Genomic DNA, 14,694 nt, shown 5'->3' with positions numbered 1-14,694 from the left:
TTATAATGTTGGTGCTGCTGCTGCTGCTAACTCGCTTCAGTCATGTCCGACTCTTTGCGACCCCATAGACGGCGGCCCACCAGGCTACCCCGTCCCTGGGATTCTCCAGGCAAGAACACTGGAGTGGGTTGCCATTTCCTTCTCCAGTGCATGAAAGGGAAAAGTGAAAGAGGCCTTGACTAATTTCAGCTGCTTTCCCTACTGAGCCTCGCCATTACTACACCTTTGTAACAGCCAGGTTGTTTTTTAATCTGGCAAACAATGTCTCAATGAAAACAGCTTAACAGAATCATGCAGAATCCTGTTCTACCAACTATGTGAGCTTGGGCAAGACACTTAATTCCTCTCTATCTGTCTCCCTATCTAGAAAAAAAGGGCTATTTTTTGTCCCTATTTGATGTCACAGGATTGTTACAAGTTCAAGGGTTTACTGCAACTCTATTTTGGCAAATTCTACCTGTTGGTTATTTCTTAATATGTAAACCTAGGTCAAGATAAGCCACCAGGTACATAGTAACAACCTTAATCTAAAGCACCTGACACATCTCTTACATAATTTTCAAGATTGGAGTGGGAGAACACCTGGATTAAATGGACATTAAAATTTTTTTTTTATTCTTTTATTCAGTTGAAGAAACACTTTGAAGATAAATCTAAAAATACTGTGCTCAGCTATTTGGGTACTTACGTTTTTTTAAGTGCAAAATGCATGGGTAAGAAGAATAAGAAAAAAATATCAGAGAATCACAGTTGTCTGCTTGCTCGTCTACTTCCTCATAGGAGAGTTATTTTTTGTTTCTTTTTGAGGAGGACAGAGCAAGTTTCCATTTCTGTATCCCTGATGCTTACACTGTCTGATCAGCTTTGTGCGTTTATGTGCTTGTGTTGAATGATTAATTGTATCACAACTTCTGTTATAAAGGCTCAGACGGTAAAGAATCTGCCTATGCGGGAGACCTGGGTTCGATCCCTGGGTGGGGAAGATCCTCAGGAGACGAGAATGGCTACCCACTCCAGTATTCTTGCCTGGAGAATTCCATGGACAGAAGAACCTGGAGGTCTACAGTCCAAAGACGCCCTGTTAGTACCATGACAAGAATAGATGTGGATATAGGATTAAGGAAAGGACTTTCTAACCCTTCTCGGTATTAGTCTTGTCCACTCTCCAGTATCCCCTGGGCTGTTTACAAGTAGCTTCAACATTATCAAATAGGAAATAACTCCACACAGCTCAGTACACCCACGCGCGGGGCTCACACATCCAGATGTGAGCAAGACCGCCAAACTAGACCACGATATACCTATGAGGTTTTCAGAGGAGAGAGTCCAGAAGTCGAGAGACGAGACTAATCTAGCTCCTCTTTCACAATAGCCCTGCTCGGGGTTTGACCTGTTTCTGGAAAGGTGCAAAAGGTTGGCATTTCCCTGAAGGCTAGGTCGCCATAAGGAGCCGACAACGGCGTGGCAGGTGACGCCCAAGAGAAGCAGCGGCGGAAAGTGGAGCCTCCAAATTAGGCAGCAAAACGGGAACTTGATCCTCTGCGTCCAATTTTCGCCTAAAAACGGAGAAGGAAAGTTAAGGACTGTTCGTCGGGCGCCCCGTAGCATTTCCAGGTGACAGCTGGTTTCCGCCAGGGGTAGATTGTGGCGGTGACTGCCGGAGGCACGAGCTGGATCGGGAGAGGCCGCTTCCCGGGAGGAAGATCCCGCTGGCTTCTCCCGGCCCAGCGGCCGGCGGAGGTACGAAGGGTCCAGCCGTCGCAAAGTAACCTTTGTGGCCGTCCCTCCAGCTCTCCAGCTAGAAGGTCCTCCATCAGGAGAGCGAAAAGGCGGGGCGTGCGACGCCAAGCTCTTCCGGTTCCGGACTTCCGGCTCCGGGTCCCGGGAGGCGGGGCCGCCGGGCCAGAGGCGGAGCCGCCCCCCTGCCGCGACTTTCAGACTCGGACCATGGCCTCGTGCTGGTGGCCGTGGCGGTGGCGGCGCGGCTGCTCTTGGAGGCCGGCGGCGCGGAGCCCCGGGCCCAACTCCGCCGGCCGCGCGGCACTGTATGCGCCGCGGGCTGCCGCCGTCGCCGCCGCTGCCACTGTCGCCGTCGCCCGCGCGCAGGTGAGGCTGGGGAGCGCACGCCGCGGCCGGACTCAGAGGTCACGGCGCCAATGACAGCGGCGCCGCGGAATGAATGGGGAGCAAGCTGCACGCGCGACGGGCGGGGACCGTGGGGCCGCGCTGGGATGCCACCCTGGGCTGGCGGAGCTCCGAGGATGGGACCGAGCCGAGGGTTGGGCGCCTGGCGGCCGCCTGAATTAACGGTGCCCCACGCTGGTCTGTAGAGCGATGTCCTGGGACCGGGGAGCATCTTGGGTGTCAGGAAGGGACGACGAGGAGCCGGATCCTGGGCAGCGCAGGTGTAGCCCAGTTTTCTCCTGGAGTCTGTGTAACGCGTGGAGAGCGCCTGCAGGTGTTTCCTTTCGAGTTAACAGTCAAGGCTTCGGGGGCAACCGAACTTAATTGGGATTTCAGGGCAAAAGGTGCTCTGAGCGCTCAGACATGCGGAGGGCCGGGGTAGCCTAGGAATAGGTCTCGTGGAGAACGCAGGGATGATGCTCAGAGTGAACCGGAGATCGGTTGTGCGGTAGTTGTTTCGGAGGGAGGGCACAACTAACTGGACGGGCTGGAAGAAGAGGCCCAAGGATGCCGCAGAAGTGGAGAAACCTTGATGTTTAAGTCTGACTTCTTGAAGTAGAGTCAGAATCTGAGTACTAAACTTTGGTGTTCTCTCCTGCTGCCTTTGGACTCCATCTCTTTCTCCCTTTGTGGTCAGTTTAGCTCCTGTGTATTGACAAGTTTCTGTGGCTCTGTGAATCCTTTTCTGCACTCTAGTGATTAACTTGCTGTAGGCTAAGCTCATATTGGATAGTATAACCACGCAAGATCGATGGGCTCGCTGTCTTTTGGAGACGTCTCCCGTCACATAGCTATTGTTATGTGTTTGCCTCTCATATGCAAAACTCATTTTTTTTAAAAAGTTTATTTGAATTTAGGGCTTTCTTCTCAGATTTGGTACACTTCCGTGTACCCATCAAATACCATTTCCCAGTATGAAATATGTAGCATTTCTAAGTGTCTGCTTTTGGATACATATGGGTACATAAATCACAACTTACTCAGAACAGACACTTGAAGAGAGAAAGGCAGTTGGGCTGGTCTACAGAAGAGACAGTAAAGAGAGAATATGGGGAATAGAGAGACTGTGGGATCCGTGTAGGTGCTGTCCTAGCCAGGCTTCAGATATTCCTAGTACTGCAAATGAGGATGTGATTTGCAGAGAGGGATGCACCCACCACTGATGACATTGATTCTTCTTTGCCGCTCCGGTTTTTAAAAAAAACCCATGCCTGTTAAGCAATTATCTTAGGTACATAAAGGGTGCTTTCCTGGAGAGAATTGTTGGAGGAGCTTTGCTGATAATCCCAGTACCGTATCTCTCTCTCTTTTATTAATTTTATTTATTTATTGGCTGTGTTGGGTCTTGCTGCGTGGGCTTTTCTCTAACTGCAGCGAGCAGGGCCACTCTCCAGTTGCAGTGCACTGGCTTCTCTAGTTGCGGAGCGCGGGCTCTAGGGCGTGAAGGTGTCAGTAATTGTGCCACGTGGGCTCGGTAGTTGGTCTCCCAGGCTGTAGAGCACAGGCTCAATAATTGTAGCACACAGGCTTTGTTGCTCTCCAGCATGTGGGATCTTTTGGGACCAGGGATCCAACTCGTGTCTCCTGCATTGGCAGGCAAATTCTTTAACTCTCAGCCAGCAGGGAAACCCAATCCCGTATATTTCTGATTTCTGTGTCAGTGGTATTTTTCACTGTAAATTAATACGGGAGCCTTCTGGTGTCTGCCTTAGGAGAGAGTGTGTTTTGGCTAGTTCAAGTCTCATAGGGCCTCATGGTCCTTGGGGACAAAGAGCAGCAACAGTAAAGCCACGCCCGGCTCTCCCAGCAAAGCTCCACTCTTACTGATGTTTGTACGTTCTCTCGACCTCTTCACTGAGAGTGTTCATGTATCTTGTGATAGTACAGAAACCAGGCTGTGTCCGATTGTGCCAAATCACTAGTCGGTATGTCTTGATTCTTACTCAGCATTTTCTCTCTCTCTCTCTTTTTTTAAAGTAGCTTCGTGGGAGGCAAGTTGAACTTCAGGGGAGAGTATGAGATGGAAGATAGAAAATCAGATTTGGGAGATGGTTGATGTTCGCACTAGTCGTGGCCCCTAGGTGGCCCTGGTTCCACAACACCCTTTGAATACAGCTCTTCTGTGTATCTCTAACCTCACTTCAAAAAACTTCACCCCAAGATACTTCTAAAGCAGAAGATAGCTTGGCTGAATACATCCTGTAAATCTTCACAGCCCAGAGCTTTACCTGTAATCGCTCAATTAGTCCCAGCATCTTTGGCATACATTTTATCAGAAAGCTGTCTCAAGATAACTACTAGGAAATGTTGGGATTTGAGCCAAGACCCACCCTCTAACCTTTAAACAAGCTACATGTTGCCCAGTAATTAAGAGCCGTCTATGCTAGCTGTGTAATTTTAACTCTTCACTGCACTTAGAGCTTAGATTTCAAATTGAATAAGTATTATAATAAATACTAAATTCATGTGAATTATTTATGTGTGAAGGCTGAAGAAGTAGGTTAAGTGTCACGTTAGGTTGAATTCAAAGGAGGATTGTCAGTTTTTTTCTTTAGGACATTGTAATGCCTGGGACGTCATTAATGGATATGTAATGCCATGGAGAAGATACAACTCTGGGCCACCTTCTTCGGCCACTACCTGCCAGGCAAAGTCAGCATTTATTGTCATTTTATTTTATTTTTTTAATAGTGGGCCATTTAAAAAATTATTTATTTGACTGCCTTGGGTCTTAGTTGCAACACATGGGATCCTTCCTTTCAGCATAGGAAGGATGCCTTGCTTCAAGGCATGTTGGATCCTGGTTCCCTGATGAGGGATTGAACCCATGTACCCTGCATTGCAAGGTGGATTCTCCCCTACTTGTCCACCAAGGAAGTCCCTATTGTCATTTTAATACATCTAAAGCAGTATGTGTTCACTAGAGAAAATTCAGAAAATATGAATTAAAAACAAAAAGCAGAAAAACTCCCATGATCTGATTTATTTCAAAACAACCATTTTTAATACCCCCCTTATGTGATTCCAAACCCGGGATTTTATTTGTATAGTTATACAAATTTTTAGTGGAATCACATAGTGCACACTCTTCTGTAGGTGCTTTTCTCTATCGATGTGTTGTAAACATATCTGTATGATCAGTTTTTCAGACTTTTCTGAATTTCAAGTTCCCTGGCTGTATAACACGTAGTTGTCAGAGTCAAGCCCACACTGTAGAACTTTATTGTAAAGTCTTGGTTGTAAGACCAATACAGTGGATTCGTTTTCTTTTTGCTAGTGCTAAATCTGTCCTTGGTGAAAATGTTTTCTTTAAATATCCTATAAGAGGCCTTCCTACATCAGATTAGTAGTTTTTGAAATGCCTGTGTCCCTGAATTCTTCAAGTTTGCCTGCTGTATCTCTGGGTCACCAGGGCCTGTCACATTTCCTGACCCATAATAGTGCACAGCAATTGTCACCACAACCTCTGAGTCTTCTAGAGGCCATCTTCTGTTGTTCTTGATCTCTGATTAAGTTAATATTATCAAAGTGTGCTGCTGAGCTTGTTTGTTAATACTACTTTTCAAGAAGTACCATTTCCAAGTATATTCAGGAACAGTGGCTTGACACAGGCAGTGTTTGTGTAACTAAATTTCTTAACACTGAAATCCTCTTTCACTGTCTGGGCAGGTGCTTTGGGGATCTTGATTATTGTCTTAAACCAATTTAAGATTTTAAGAGTGTAAGCCACACTAATCCTTACTACTCTCTGTCCAGTGTTAGTTAAATGGAAGGGAATTTCAGATCTGGAAAGATAGGTATAAATGTGGAGCAGTCTTTGGGGGAAGGCATAGATAATAGATGTTTTCTATTTCCTGCTTTTTTTCATATTTATATTTTCTGTAATGACAGATACTGCTTTTGTAATATGGAAGGGAAACTTTCTTACCATTTTCTCTGGTTGCAGTCTCTAAATGGACAACTAAAAGATTAGTTCAGTCAGTTCAGTTCAGTCACTCAGTCGTGTCCGACTCTTTGCGACCCCATGAATTGCAGCATGCCAAGCCTCCCTGTCCATCACCAACTCCCGGAGTTCACTCAGACTCACGTCCTTCGAGTCAGTGATGCCATCCAGCCATCTCATCCTCTGTTCCCTTCTCCTCCTGCCCCCAAACCCTCCCAGCATCAGAGTCTTTTCCAATGAGTCAACTCTTTGCATGAGGTGGCCAAAGTACTGGAGTTTCAGCTTTAGCATCATTCCTTCCAAAGAAATCCCAGGGCTGATCTCCTTTAGAATGGACTGGTTGGATCTCTTTGCAGTCCAAGGGACTCTCAGGAGTCTTCTCCAACACCACAGTTCAAAAGCATCAATTCTTCGGCGCTCAGCTTTCTTCACAGTCCACCTCTCACATCCATACATGACCACAGGAAAAACCATAGCCTTGACTAGACAGACCTTTGTTGGCCAAGTAATGTCTCTGCTTTTGAATATGCTATCTAGGTTGGTCATAACTTCCAAGGAGTAAGAGTCTTTTAATTTCATGGCTGAAGTCACCATCTGCAGAGATTTTGGAGCCCCCCCCCAAAAAAAGTCTGACACTGTTTCCACTGTTTCCACTGTTTCCCCATCTATTTCCCATGAAGTGATGGGACCAGATGCCATGATCTTTGTTTTCTGAATGTTGAGCTTTAAGCCAACTTTTTCACTCTCTTCTTTCATTTTCATCAAGAGGCTTTTTAGTTCCTCTTCACTTTCTGCCATAAGGGTGGTGTCATCTGCATAAATGAGGTTATTGATATTTCTCCCAGCAATCTTGATTCCAGCTTGTGCTTCTTCCAGCCCAGCGTTTCTCATGATGTACTCTGCGTAGAAGTTAAATAAGCAGGGTGACAATATACAGCCTTGACGTACTCCTTTTCCTATTTGGAACCAGTCTGTTGTTCTATGTCCAGTTCTAACTGTTGCTTCCTGACCTGCATACAAATTTCTCAAGAGGCAGGTCAGGTGGTCTGGTATTCCCATCTCTTACAGAATTTTCCACAGTTTATTGTGATCCACACAGTTAAAGGCTTTGGCATAGTCAACAAAGCAGAAATAGGTGTTTTTCTGGAACCGTCTTGCTTTTTCGATGATCCAGTGGATGTTGGCAATTTGATCTCTGGTTCCTCTGCCTTTTCTAAAACCAGTTGAACATCTGGAAGTTCACGGTTCATGTATTGCTGAAGCCTGGCTTGGAGAATTTTGAGCATTACTTTACTAGCATGTGAGATGAGTGCAATTGTGCAGCAGTTTGAGCATTCTTTGGCATTGCCTTTCTTTGGGATTGGAATGAAAACGGACCTTTTCCAGTCCTGTGGCCACTGCTGAGTTTTCCAAATTTGCTGGCATATTGAGTGCAGCACTTTCACAGCATCATCTTTCAGGATTTGAAATAGCTCAACTGGAATGCCATCACCTCTACTAGCTTTGTTCGTAGTGATGCTTCCTAAGGCCCACTTGACTTCACATTCCGGGATGTCTGGCTCTAGGTGAGTGATCACACCATCATGATTATCTGGGTTGTGAAGATCTTTTTTGTACAGTTCTTCTGTGTATTCTTGCCACCTCTTCTTAATATCTTCTGCTTCTTTTAGGTCCATACCATTTCTGTCCTTTATCGAGCCCATCTTTGCATGAAATATTCCCTTGGTATCTCTAATTTTCTTGAAGAGATCTCTAGTCTTTAACCCATTCTGTTGTTTTCCTCTGTTTCTTTACACTGATCGCTGAGGAAGGTTTTCTTATCTCTCCTTGCTATTCTTTGGAACTCTGCATTCAGATGTTTATATCTTTCCTTTTCTCCTTTGCTTTTCGCTTCTCCTCTTTTCACAGCTATTTGTAAGGCCTCCCCAGATAGTCATTTTGCTTTTTTGCATTTCTTTTCCATGGGGATGGTCTTGATCCCTGTCTCCTGTACAATGTCATGAACCTCAGTCCATAGTTCATCAGGCACTCTTTCAGATCTAGTCCCTTAAATCTATTTCTCAATTCCACTGTATAATCATAAGGGATTTGATTTAGGTCATACCTGAATGGTCTAGTGGTTGTCTCTACTCTCTTCAATTTAAGTCTGAATTTGGCAATAAGGAGTTCATGATCTGAGCCACAGTCAGCTCCCAGTCTTGTTTTTGCTGACTGTAAAAGATAAAAGATTACTATTTTTTATAAATTATGGGAATTCTTATGTAGTGTTATAAAAGTTTTTCATGAATATTCTTTTAGAAGTTTCTTAATATTTTATTTTATAGATGTCCTATTGTAATCTTATGAAGAGTTTAACATCTGCCTTTCGAAATATGTATGGTGTATCACGGTAAGTTTATTATCCATATTGCAGCTAAAATTATTAGTTATATATATTGCCGGTAAATGTCTATTCTAAATTGCGGTGGGCTATTCAATTCAGGAAATTGACTGTGCTATTTAAGTGCCATAATACCTGCTTTGTGTGATCTTGGTCTTCTTAAAAAAAAAAAACAGTCGTCCATTGGTGGGGGCGGGGGAGGGGACATTGGTTCTAGGGTACTCTCACCTCAGATACCAAAATTAGGGATGCTCAAGTCCTTTATATAAAATGGCATAATATTTGCATATAACCTACACACATCATCCCTTATACTTTGTCATTTTTAGATGATTATAATACCTAATATAAATGCTAGCCAAATAGTTGCCTAAGCATGGTAAATTCAAATTTTGCTTTTTGAAACTTTCTGGAATTAAATATACACACACACATATATATTTTCAAAATGAGGTGGTTTGAATCCAGAGATGTGGAACCCATAGACAGAGAGGCCCAACTGTATAATAAAATTTAAACTTGGACTTCTCTGGTAGCTCAGGGTAAAGAATCCGCCTGATTCGATCCCTGATTGGGGAAGATCCCATACGCCTCAGAGCAACTAAGCCATGCACCACAAGTTCTGAGCCCGCGCTCTAGAGCCCAGAAGCGGAAACCAGTGAGCCTTTGTGCTGCAGCTGCTGAGCCCGTGCACCCTAGAGCTCATGCTCTGCAGGTAGAGAGGCCACTGCACTGCCAACCTGATACATTGCACCTGGAGAAAAGCCCTCACAGCAACTGAAGACCGAGCATAGCCAAAAAAAAAAAAAAAAAATCCGACCTTTAAAAAAAATTTTAAAGTCAGAACACAGTGAACATGGTTTATATTTCTTTTCATTTTGTGGCTCCCTAGGTCCTGGTTATGAAAATTGGTGTAGTGTTGAGCAGGATCAGAATTTTATATGATCTTTGAAATTATAATTACCTTTTTGCATTCATGCTTAATTCCCAGCAAGTGTCTAGGCTTCAATTTGCCATCCTCCAGGTCTGTGTAATTCTTACTTTAAAATGAAGTAACTCGGTAAAACAGTGCCCAGTCTTCCATTGTGTGCATTTCTGCTTAGGTTCCATCACACGACGCCAGTAGCTTGCTGCTTCAGTGAAACACTGAGCGGTGAGAAGTACACCGACCCTTTTAAGATTGGCTGGAGAGACTTGAAAGGTCTCTATGAGGACATCAGGAAGGTAAGAGATTTTTGACGATACTGTGAAGTTAGGTTGATTTCTTTGAATTATGAAAAAACAGTGCAGGTTTTCCCATGTGTGCCATGCCATTGCAGACCTGATTCCCAAATGTCTGGTTTTAAATGTTTCTTGAGCCGTGAGTATGGGGCAGTGTGGAAGATGCGATACAAGTCACCGCCCGGAGGCGGGCGATGGCAGGAATGGGAAACTGAAAAAAGAGAAGGTTCCAGCCACAAGTGCATGTGCACAGAGTCCTCTGACTCTTCCCCCCAGATCGGCCCCCTGCACTGGGCCTGGTGCGGCTCTGAAGCCTCCAGTGCCTCCTGCCACTGTCCTCGTCTCCAGTTCTGAATATCAGTGCTGGGATGCCCCCTACAGGACTTTCTTCATCAGGCATTCTGTTGCCCAAATTTTCAGTGGCCCCCAGCCTCACGTGGATTCTCCTCTGCTGCCCAAGATGCTCATGTTCCCCTGGTCAGCTTCCTTCCCCTTTCAAGGTTCTGCATTTTCCCCCGCCAGCCCCCGCCCCACTCTGCTGTCCGCATGGCACCAGCACTTCCTGTCCGAGGAGCCATGCAGAAGCTGTGGAGGAGGAGCTTCCTGAACGCCTGCCCCGGCCGTTGCAGTGCCTGCCTCCTCCAGCGTTGGCCCTGTGTCTGGTTAAGTCCCACGCCCTTTGCCTCCCCCCTGGGGCCCTAGGTTCTTCTCCCCCAATTCCCTGTTCTCCGTGAAGGTCTGCAGACTTGCCCTCTTGATTCTCCTCTGGATCCATTTCAGATGCTCCAGCTTCTTCCTGTTCATCATTTAAAGGACCATCCCCTCACCCTCTGTCTTCCCGGTTCCGCTCCAGTATTGCCAGCCTCTCTCTCTCTGTTCTGCCCCCTCATCACGGCTCCACCACCGCCCTTTGCCTTCCTATCAGCCTCTCACCTGAAACTGCCTTTGCCCCCTTCTACTAAATCCGACAGGCACTGCTGGCTTGAATCTTCCAGACCCTCTGAACATTGGACCCTGTTGCCCACAGCCCTTCCGCGAAGCCCAGCCCTTGGCTTCTGCACTGCCCTTGTGTTTCTCAGGCCATGCTTCAGTCGGCTTCCTGGGCCCCTCTCCGTCCCCTCCAGCTGTTCCCTGGGGTTGTTTGCTCCTCTTCTTGCTCTGTCTTCAGTTTCCCCGTTTCCGTGCTAAAGACTCCCATGTACTGGCTCTGGCCCAGACTGAATGTTCTCTCCTAAACTCTTGCCTGCTCCCTGGGCAGCTCTATGGAGTGTCCATCGCTGTTTCACACTGGCAGATCTGAAGCTCCGCTTTTTCCTACAAATTGTTTTTTCTCTTGTTTATCCTGTTGATGCAAAGTTATCACCCAGGACCTTGGGGAGGATCCTCAACTTGGCACTCTCCTTCTCCTCCATACCCTCCTCATCTCATCTCTCTCTCTCTCTCCTGAAAGTTGTTTTTATTTATTTTTGGTTGTGTGGGATCTTTGTTGCTGCACGAGAGTTTTTCTCTCGTTGCGGCAAGCAGAGGGGCTCCTCTCTAGCTGTAGTGCCCAGGCTACTCTTTGTGGTGATTTCTCTTGCAGAGCCCGGGTGCTAGGTGCACAGGATCCAGTAGCTGTGGTTTTCAGGCTTTGTTGCTCCGAGGCATGTGGGATCTTCTCGGACCAGGGATCAAACCGGTGTCCTTGCATTGGCAGGCAGGTTCTTATCCACTGGACCCTCAGGGAAGTCCCTCCTCGGAATCTGGCCTTCATTCTCCAGCCCTGGGTTTCTGTCACCCCACTGCCCCGGCTCTTGCCTCAGCCTGAGCCAGAGGTGCCTCCTGTGTGCTCCCAGGCAGCAGCTCTCAGCTCCAGGACAGGAGTCCTCACCCTGCCACACTACACTGCAGTCCTGTTTCCCTTCCCCTGCCTAGACTCTGAGCTCCGTGTAGACGAGAGGCTGTCCCATTTATCTCTGAAACCTCTGCGTTTTTTATCGTCCTTGGCACCGACGGGGGAGTGCCGGGCCTGCTGGATCGTGTGCGCTTGAGCCCTGTGAAGGGCTGCTGGGCCCGTCTGTTGCTCCTGGGACACAAGCTCTGATTCTTCCCAGCAAGTCCCTGAGAGAGACAGGACACACAAGTGCCCATCCCCAGGACAGCTCTCCCTCCTCTTCAGGAAGCAAAATCCTCCTGAGCTTCTGTTCGCCAGGCATAGCTTGTCTCCTCCGTGAACTGCTCAAATTTCCTTGTCCACACTGATCTCTCCATTCTTTGACCCTTAATGCATTTAACATACGGCCATTGTTCAAGTTGCCACCGTATCACTCACTGAATATTTCATATTTTAAAAAATTTTGCTTCCCTAATGCCATCGTAAGCTCCTTGCAATCATGCATAGCGTGTGGTACACTTTCCCTGTGAACCTTTGGCTTGTGTGGCTGAGAAACACCTAAGCCAGACGCTGACGCTGCCCTTCTCTCTTCTCATCTCGTCTGCCACCCCCCCCCCACCTTCTGCTTCCCCTGCACCCCGCCTCTTTGTCCTCCTGCCTCCACCCTCCAGGCTGCAAGCAGCCCTGTTTCCCTCCCTCTCCAGCTGTCACCAGCCATCTGGCGATCCCCCTCCTCCGCGGTCGCGCAGGGTCTCCGCCAGCGGCAGGCCCACCCAGCACTTAGGCCCCTGGCGGGGGCGGCCAGGCGCTGCCTGAGGCCCAGCCGCAGGAGCCAGCTTTGTGGCCACATGGTGTCGGCACCTCTTCCTACCAAGTGTTGGATTTCCCCGTTGAAATGAATGCGCTAAAATCAAAGCTGTGTGAAAGAAATTCCACTGATGTTTTGTGTAGTTATGCCACCCTGTTGATGCAGAGAAACTTTGTTTCAGGAGCTCTTCATATCTACAGCAGAACTCAGGGAAATGTCTGAATACCATTTTGATGGAAAAGGAAAAGCCTTTCGACCAATTATTGTGGTGCTAATGGCCCGAGCCTGTAACATTCATCACAATAACGCCCGGTGAGTTACTTACGTTCTCTCCTCTGTTTTCTATTCGGCAAACCTTCCTTCCCAAGGTTACTGTTTACTTTCTTGGTACTTGTGTCTGCGAACTTACTTTGTGGTGAGTAATTTCCAGCTTTGTGTTCCCAAGGTCACCCTGGAGTCTAGTCTGGGCATCTTCCTTTTCCACGCTTTTTAATATCCACGGGAGAGCAACTTCAGCAGCAAATAAACATTTTAGAAAGAATTTTCAAAGCTACATTGAGTTTTCTCATGCAGAAGTAAAGAATGCCAGCACGTATGCCTACTTGTAACTGTCGTACACACGGGGCCATTATTCCGAAGGTTGATGCTTATGAAGTCATGAGTTAGGCCCAGATTCTGGCCACCACACCCCCTGCAGGCCCGGACTTCCTGTGGCCTTCAGAAACATGCCAAAGAAAATTTTTCTTAAAAGAAGGCATTTTGACTTTTGGTCCTCAACTTCTGTGTTGCAAATATATGTAAAATTTTCAACTATTAAAACAACTGCCATGTTTTAACTTTAAAAGAAACGTTGAAACGACAGAGGACTTACCCATTGCCACTATTCTTAAAACTCTGCCATGTTACTGGAGTCTCTTCACTGTGTTTATTTTTACATCAGGCAGTCTACTGACGGACACTGCAGTGGACCATACTGTGCTGGCACGTCTTCCTGGTGTTGAATGTTTGCATTCTCCTCCCTTTTATCTGTAGATAGCTCAAGAAAAGATGTAGCCCTTAGGGAGGGCCTCGGGTTTGCCATACTGGGAAAGACCGAAGGCAGGAGAAGAGGGTGACGGACCATGGGTGGTTGGATGTTATCACGCAGACTTTGTCCAAGTTCAGTGGACGTGAACTTGGGCAAACTTTGGGAGATGGTGAGGGACAGGGAGGCCTGGCATGATGCAGTCCATAGCGTCGCGAAGAGTCGAGCAAGACTTGGCACCTGAACAACAGCAGCAAAGCTTTGCCAGCACCAAATGTAAGGACGTTGTAAGAGTGGGCGTCAGGTGTCGCTTCCTGGCACATGCTCAGCTGCTTGTGCCCTCTGTGTCAGCTCCAGGGCACGACGCTGTGCCTCCCGTTTGCCCTGAGACTTTCTAAGTGCTCACAGGAGAGTCTGGACAAACAGTGGGGTCTCTGGGGGTGGCTGTTTGCCCATCATCAGGACCACTTCACCTAGAAGGCAGAGCAGCAGAAATACTCCCTCTGAACCAAACTTGAAATACCTCTCATGAGGTCTGGAACTGGGTTCCTCAACCTTGCCTCTGCTGACTTTGGGAGCCAGGTAGTCCCTTGCTATGGGGACTATTCTGGGTCTTGTAGGGCTTTTGGCAGCTATTCCTGGCCTCCATCCAGTAGATGCCAGTGGTACCCCTTCCCCAGTCGATGACAACCAAAAAATGTCTCCAGACATTGCCAGGTGTCCCCTGAGGAGTAGAATTATCCCTGGCTGAGAACCTCTGGTGTAGAGATAGTGTTTATATCTTTAATTCCTCAGATTTAACACCTGGTACAGCTCATCACCCTCAGAGATGACATGGGAAGGAAAATATTCTGCGTTGCTTGCTTTAAATCCTGTCAGCTGTTATCCCCATTGTCAGAGCCTTCAGTTGATGTCATTGAAACTATAGAAATTGTTGGTTTGCAGGAATAAATAGGAGACTATGATACAGAAAAGGCATTGCTGGTTTAAAAAGTAAGTTCCATTCTGCCTTCCCTGGGGATGTCCTGGCTCCAGCTTCATTCTTCTCGTGGTGGGAGCAGGGCTGACTGAAGACTCAGCACAGAGCTGTGTCCAGCATTGAGAGGTGCCTCATGACTGGTGTCATTCTTGGCACAGTAGCCTAGCACGATTACTCTCTGAGCCCCAACTTCTTGGGAATACTCACTGCCTAAGGACCCTTGTGGATCAGGCACTTAATGGACCGGGTGTCTTCCCACTTATAGGAGCGGGTTGGGAGCAG

General features: G+C 47.1%; 2 protein-coding genes across 11 annotated transcripts in view; one reads left to right on the top strand and one right to left on the bottom strand.

The window, feature by feature from the left end:
- LOC102285665 (protein adenylyltransferase SelO) overlaps window positions 1-1,932 on the bottom strand; it is a 33,020-nt gene extending 31,088 nt beyond the window's left edge. For 4 of the 6 annotated variants that reach the window (XM_070380933.1, XM_070380936.1, XM_070380935.1 and 1 more), the window contains exon 1: window positions 1,302-1,932. In XM_070380933.1, coding sequence (XP_070237034.1) covers window positions 1,302-1,608 — 307 coding nt within the window. In that variant the 5' untranslated portion in view covers window positions 1,609-1,932. The remainder of the gene's footprint in view (window positions 1-1,301) is intronic. The other 2 variants (XM_070380934.1, XM_070380937.1) reach the window with 2 other exon arrangements.
- Window positions 1,933-1,947: 15 nt separating this feature from the next.
- PDSS1 (decaprenyl diphosphate synthase subunit 1) overlaps window positions 1,948-14,694 on the top strand; it is a 40,209-nt gene continuing 27,462 nt past the window's right edge. For 4 of the 5 annotated variants that reach the window (XR_011466437.1, XR_011466436.1, XM_070380941.1 and 1 more), the window contains exons 1-4: window positions 1,948-2,106; window positions 8,452-8,516; window positions 9,611-9,731; window positions 12,591-12,721. Coding sequence is in view for 3 of the 5 variants with exons in the window: in XM_070380941.1 (XP_070237042.1) it covers window positions 1,948-2,106; window positions 8,452-8,516; window positions 9,611-9,731; window positions 12,591-12,721 (476 nt within the window). In the remaining 2 variants the exon portion in view is untranslated. Of the gene's footprint in view, window positions 2,107-7,544; window positions 7,693-8,451; window positions 8,517-9,610; window positions 9,732-12,590; window positions 12,722-14,694 lie in introns of those variants that run through there. The other variant, XM_070380942.1, reaches the window with a different exon arrangement.

This window comes from Bos mutus, chromosome 13 (assembly GCF_027580195.1).
Source record: "Bos mutus isolate GX-2022 chromosome 13, NWIPB_WYAK_1.1, whole genome shotgun sequence".
In the NCBI taxonomy this organism is placed as follows: Eukaryota; Metazoa; Chordata; class Mammalia; order Artiodactyla; family Bovidae; genus Bos; species Bos mutus.
This window is presented reverse-complemented; position numbering and strand designations above follow the sequence as displayed.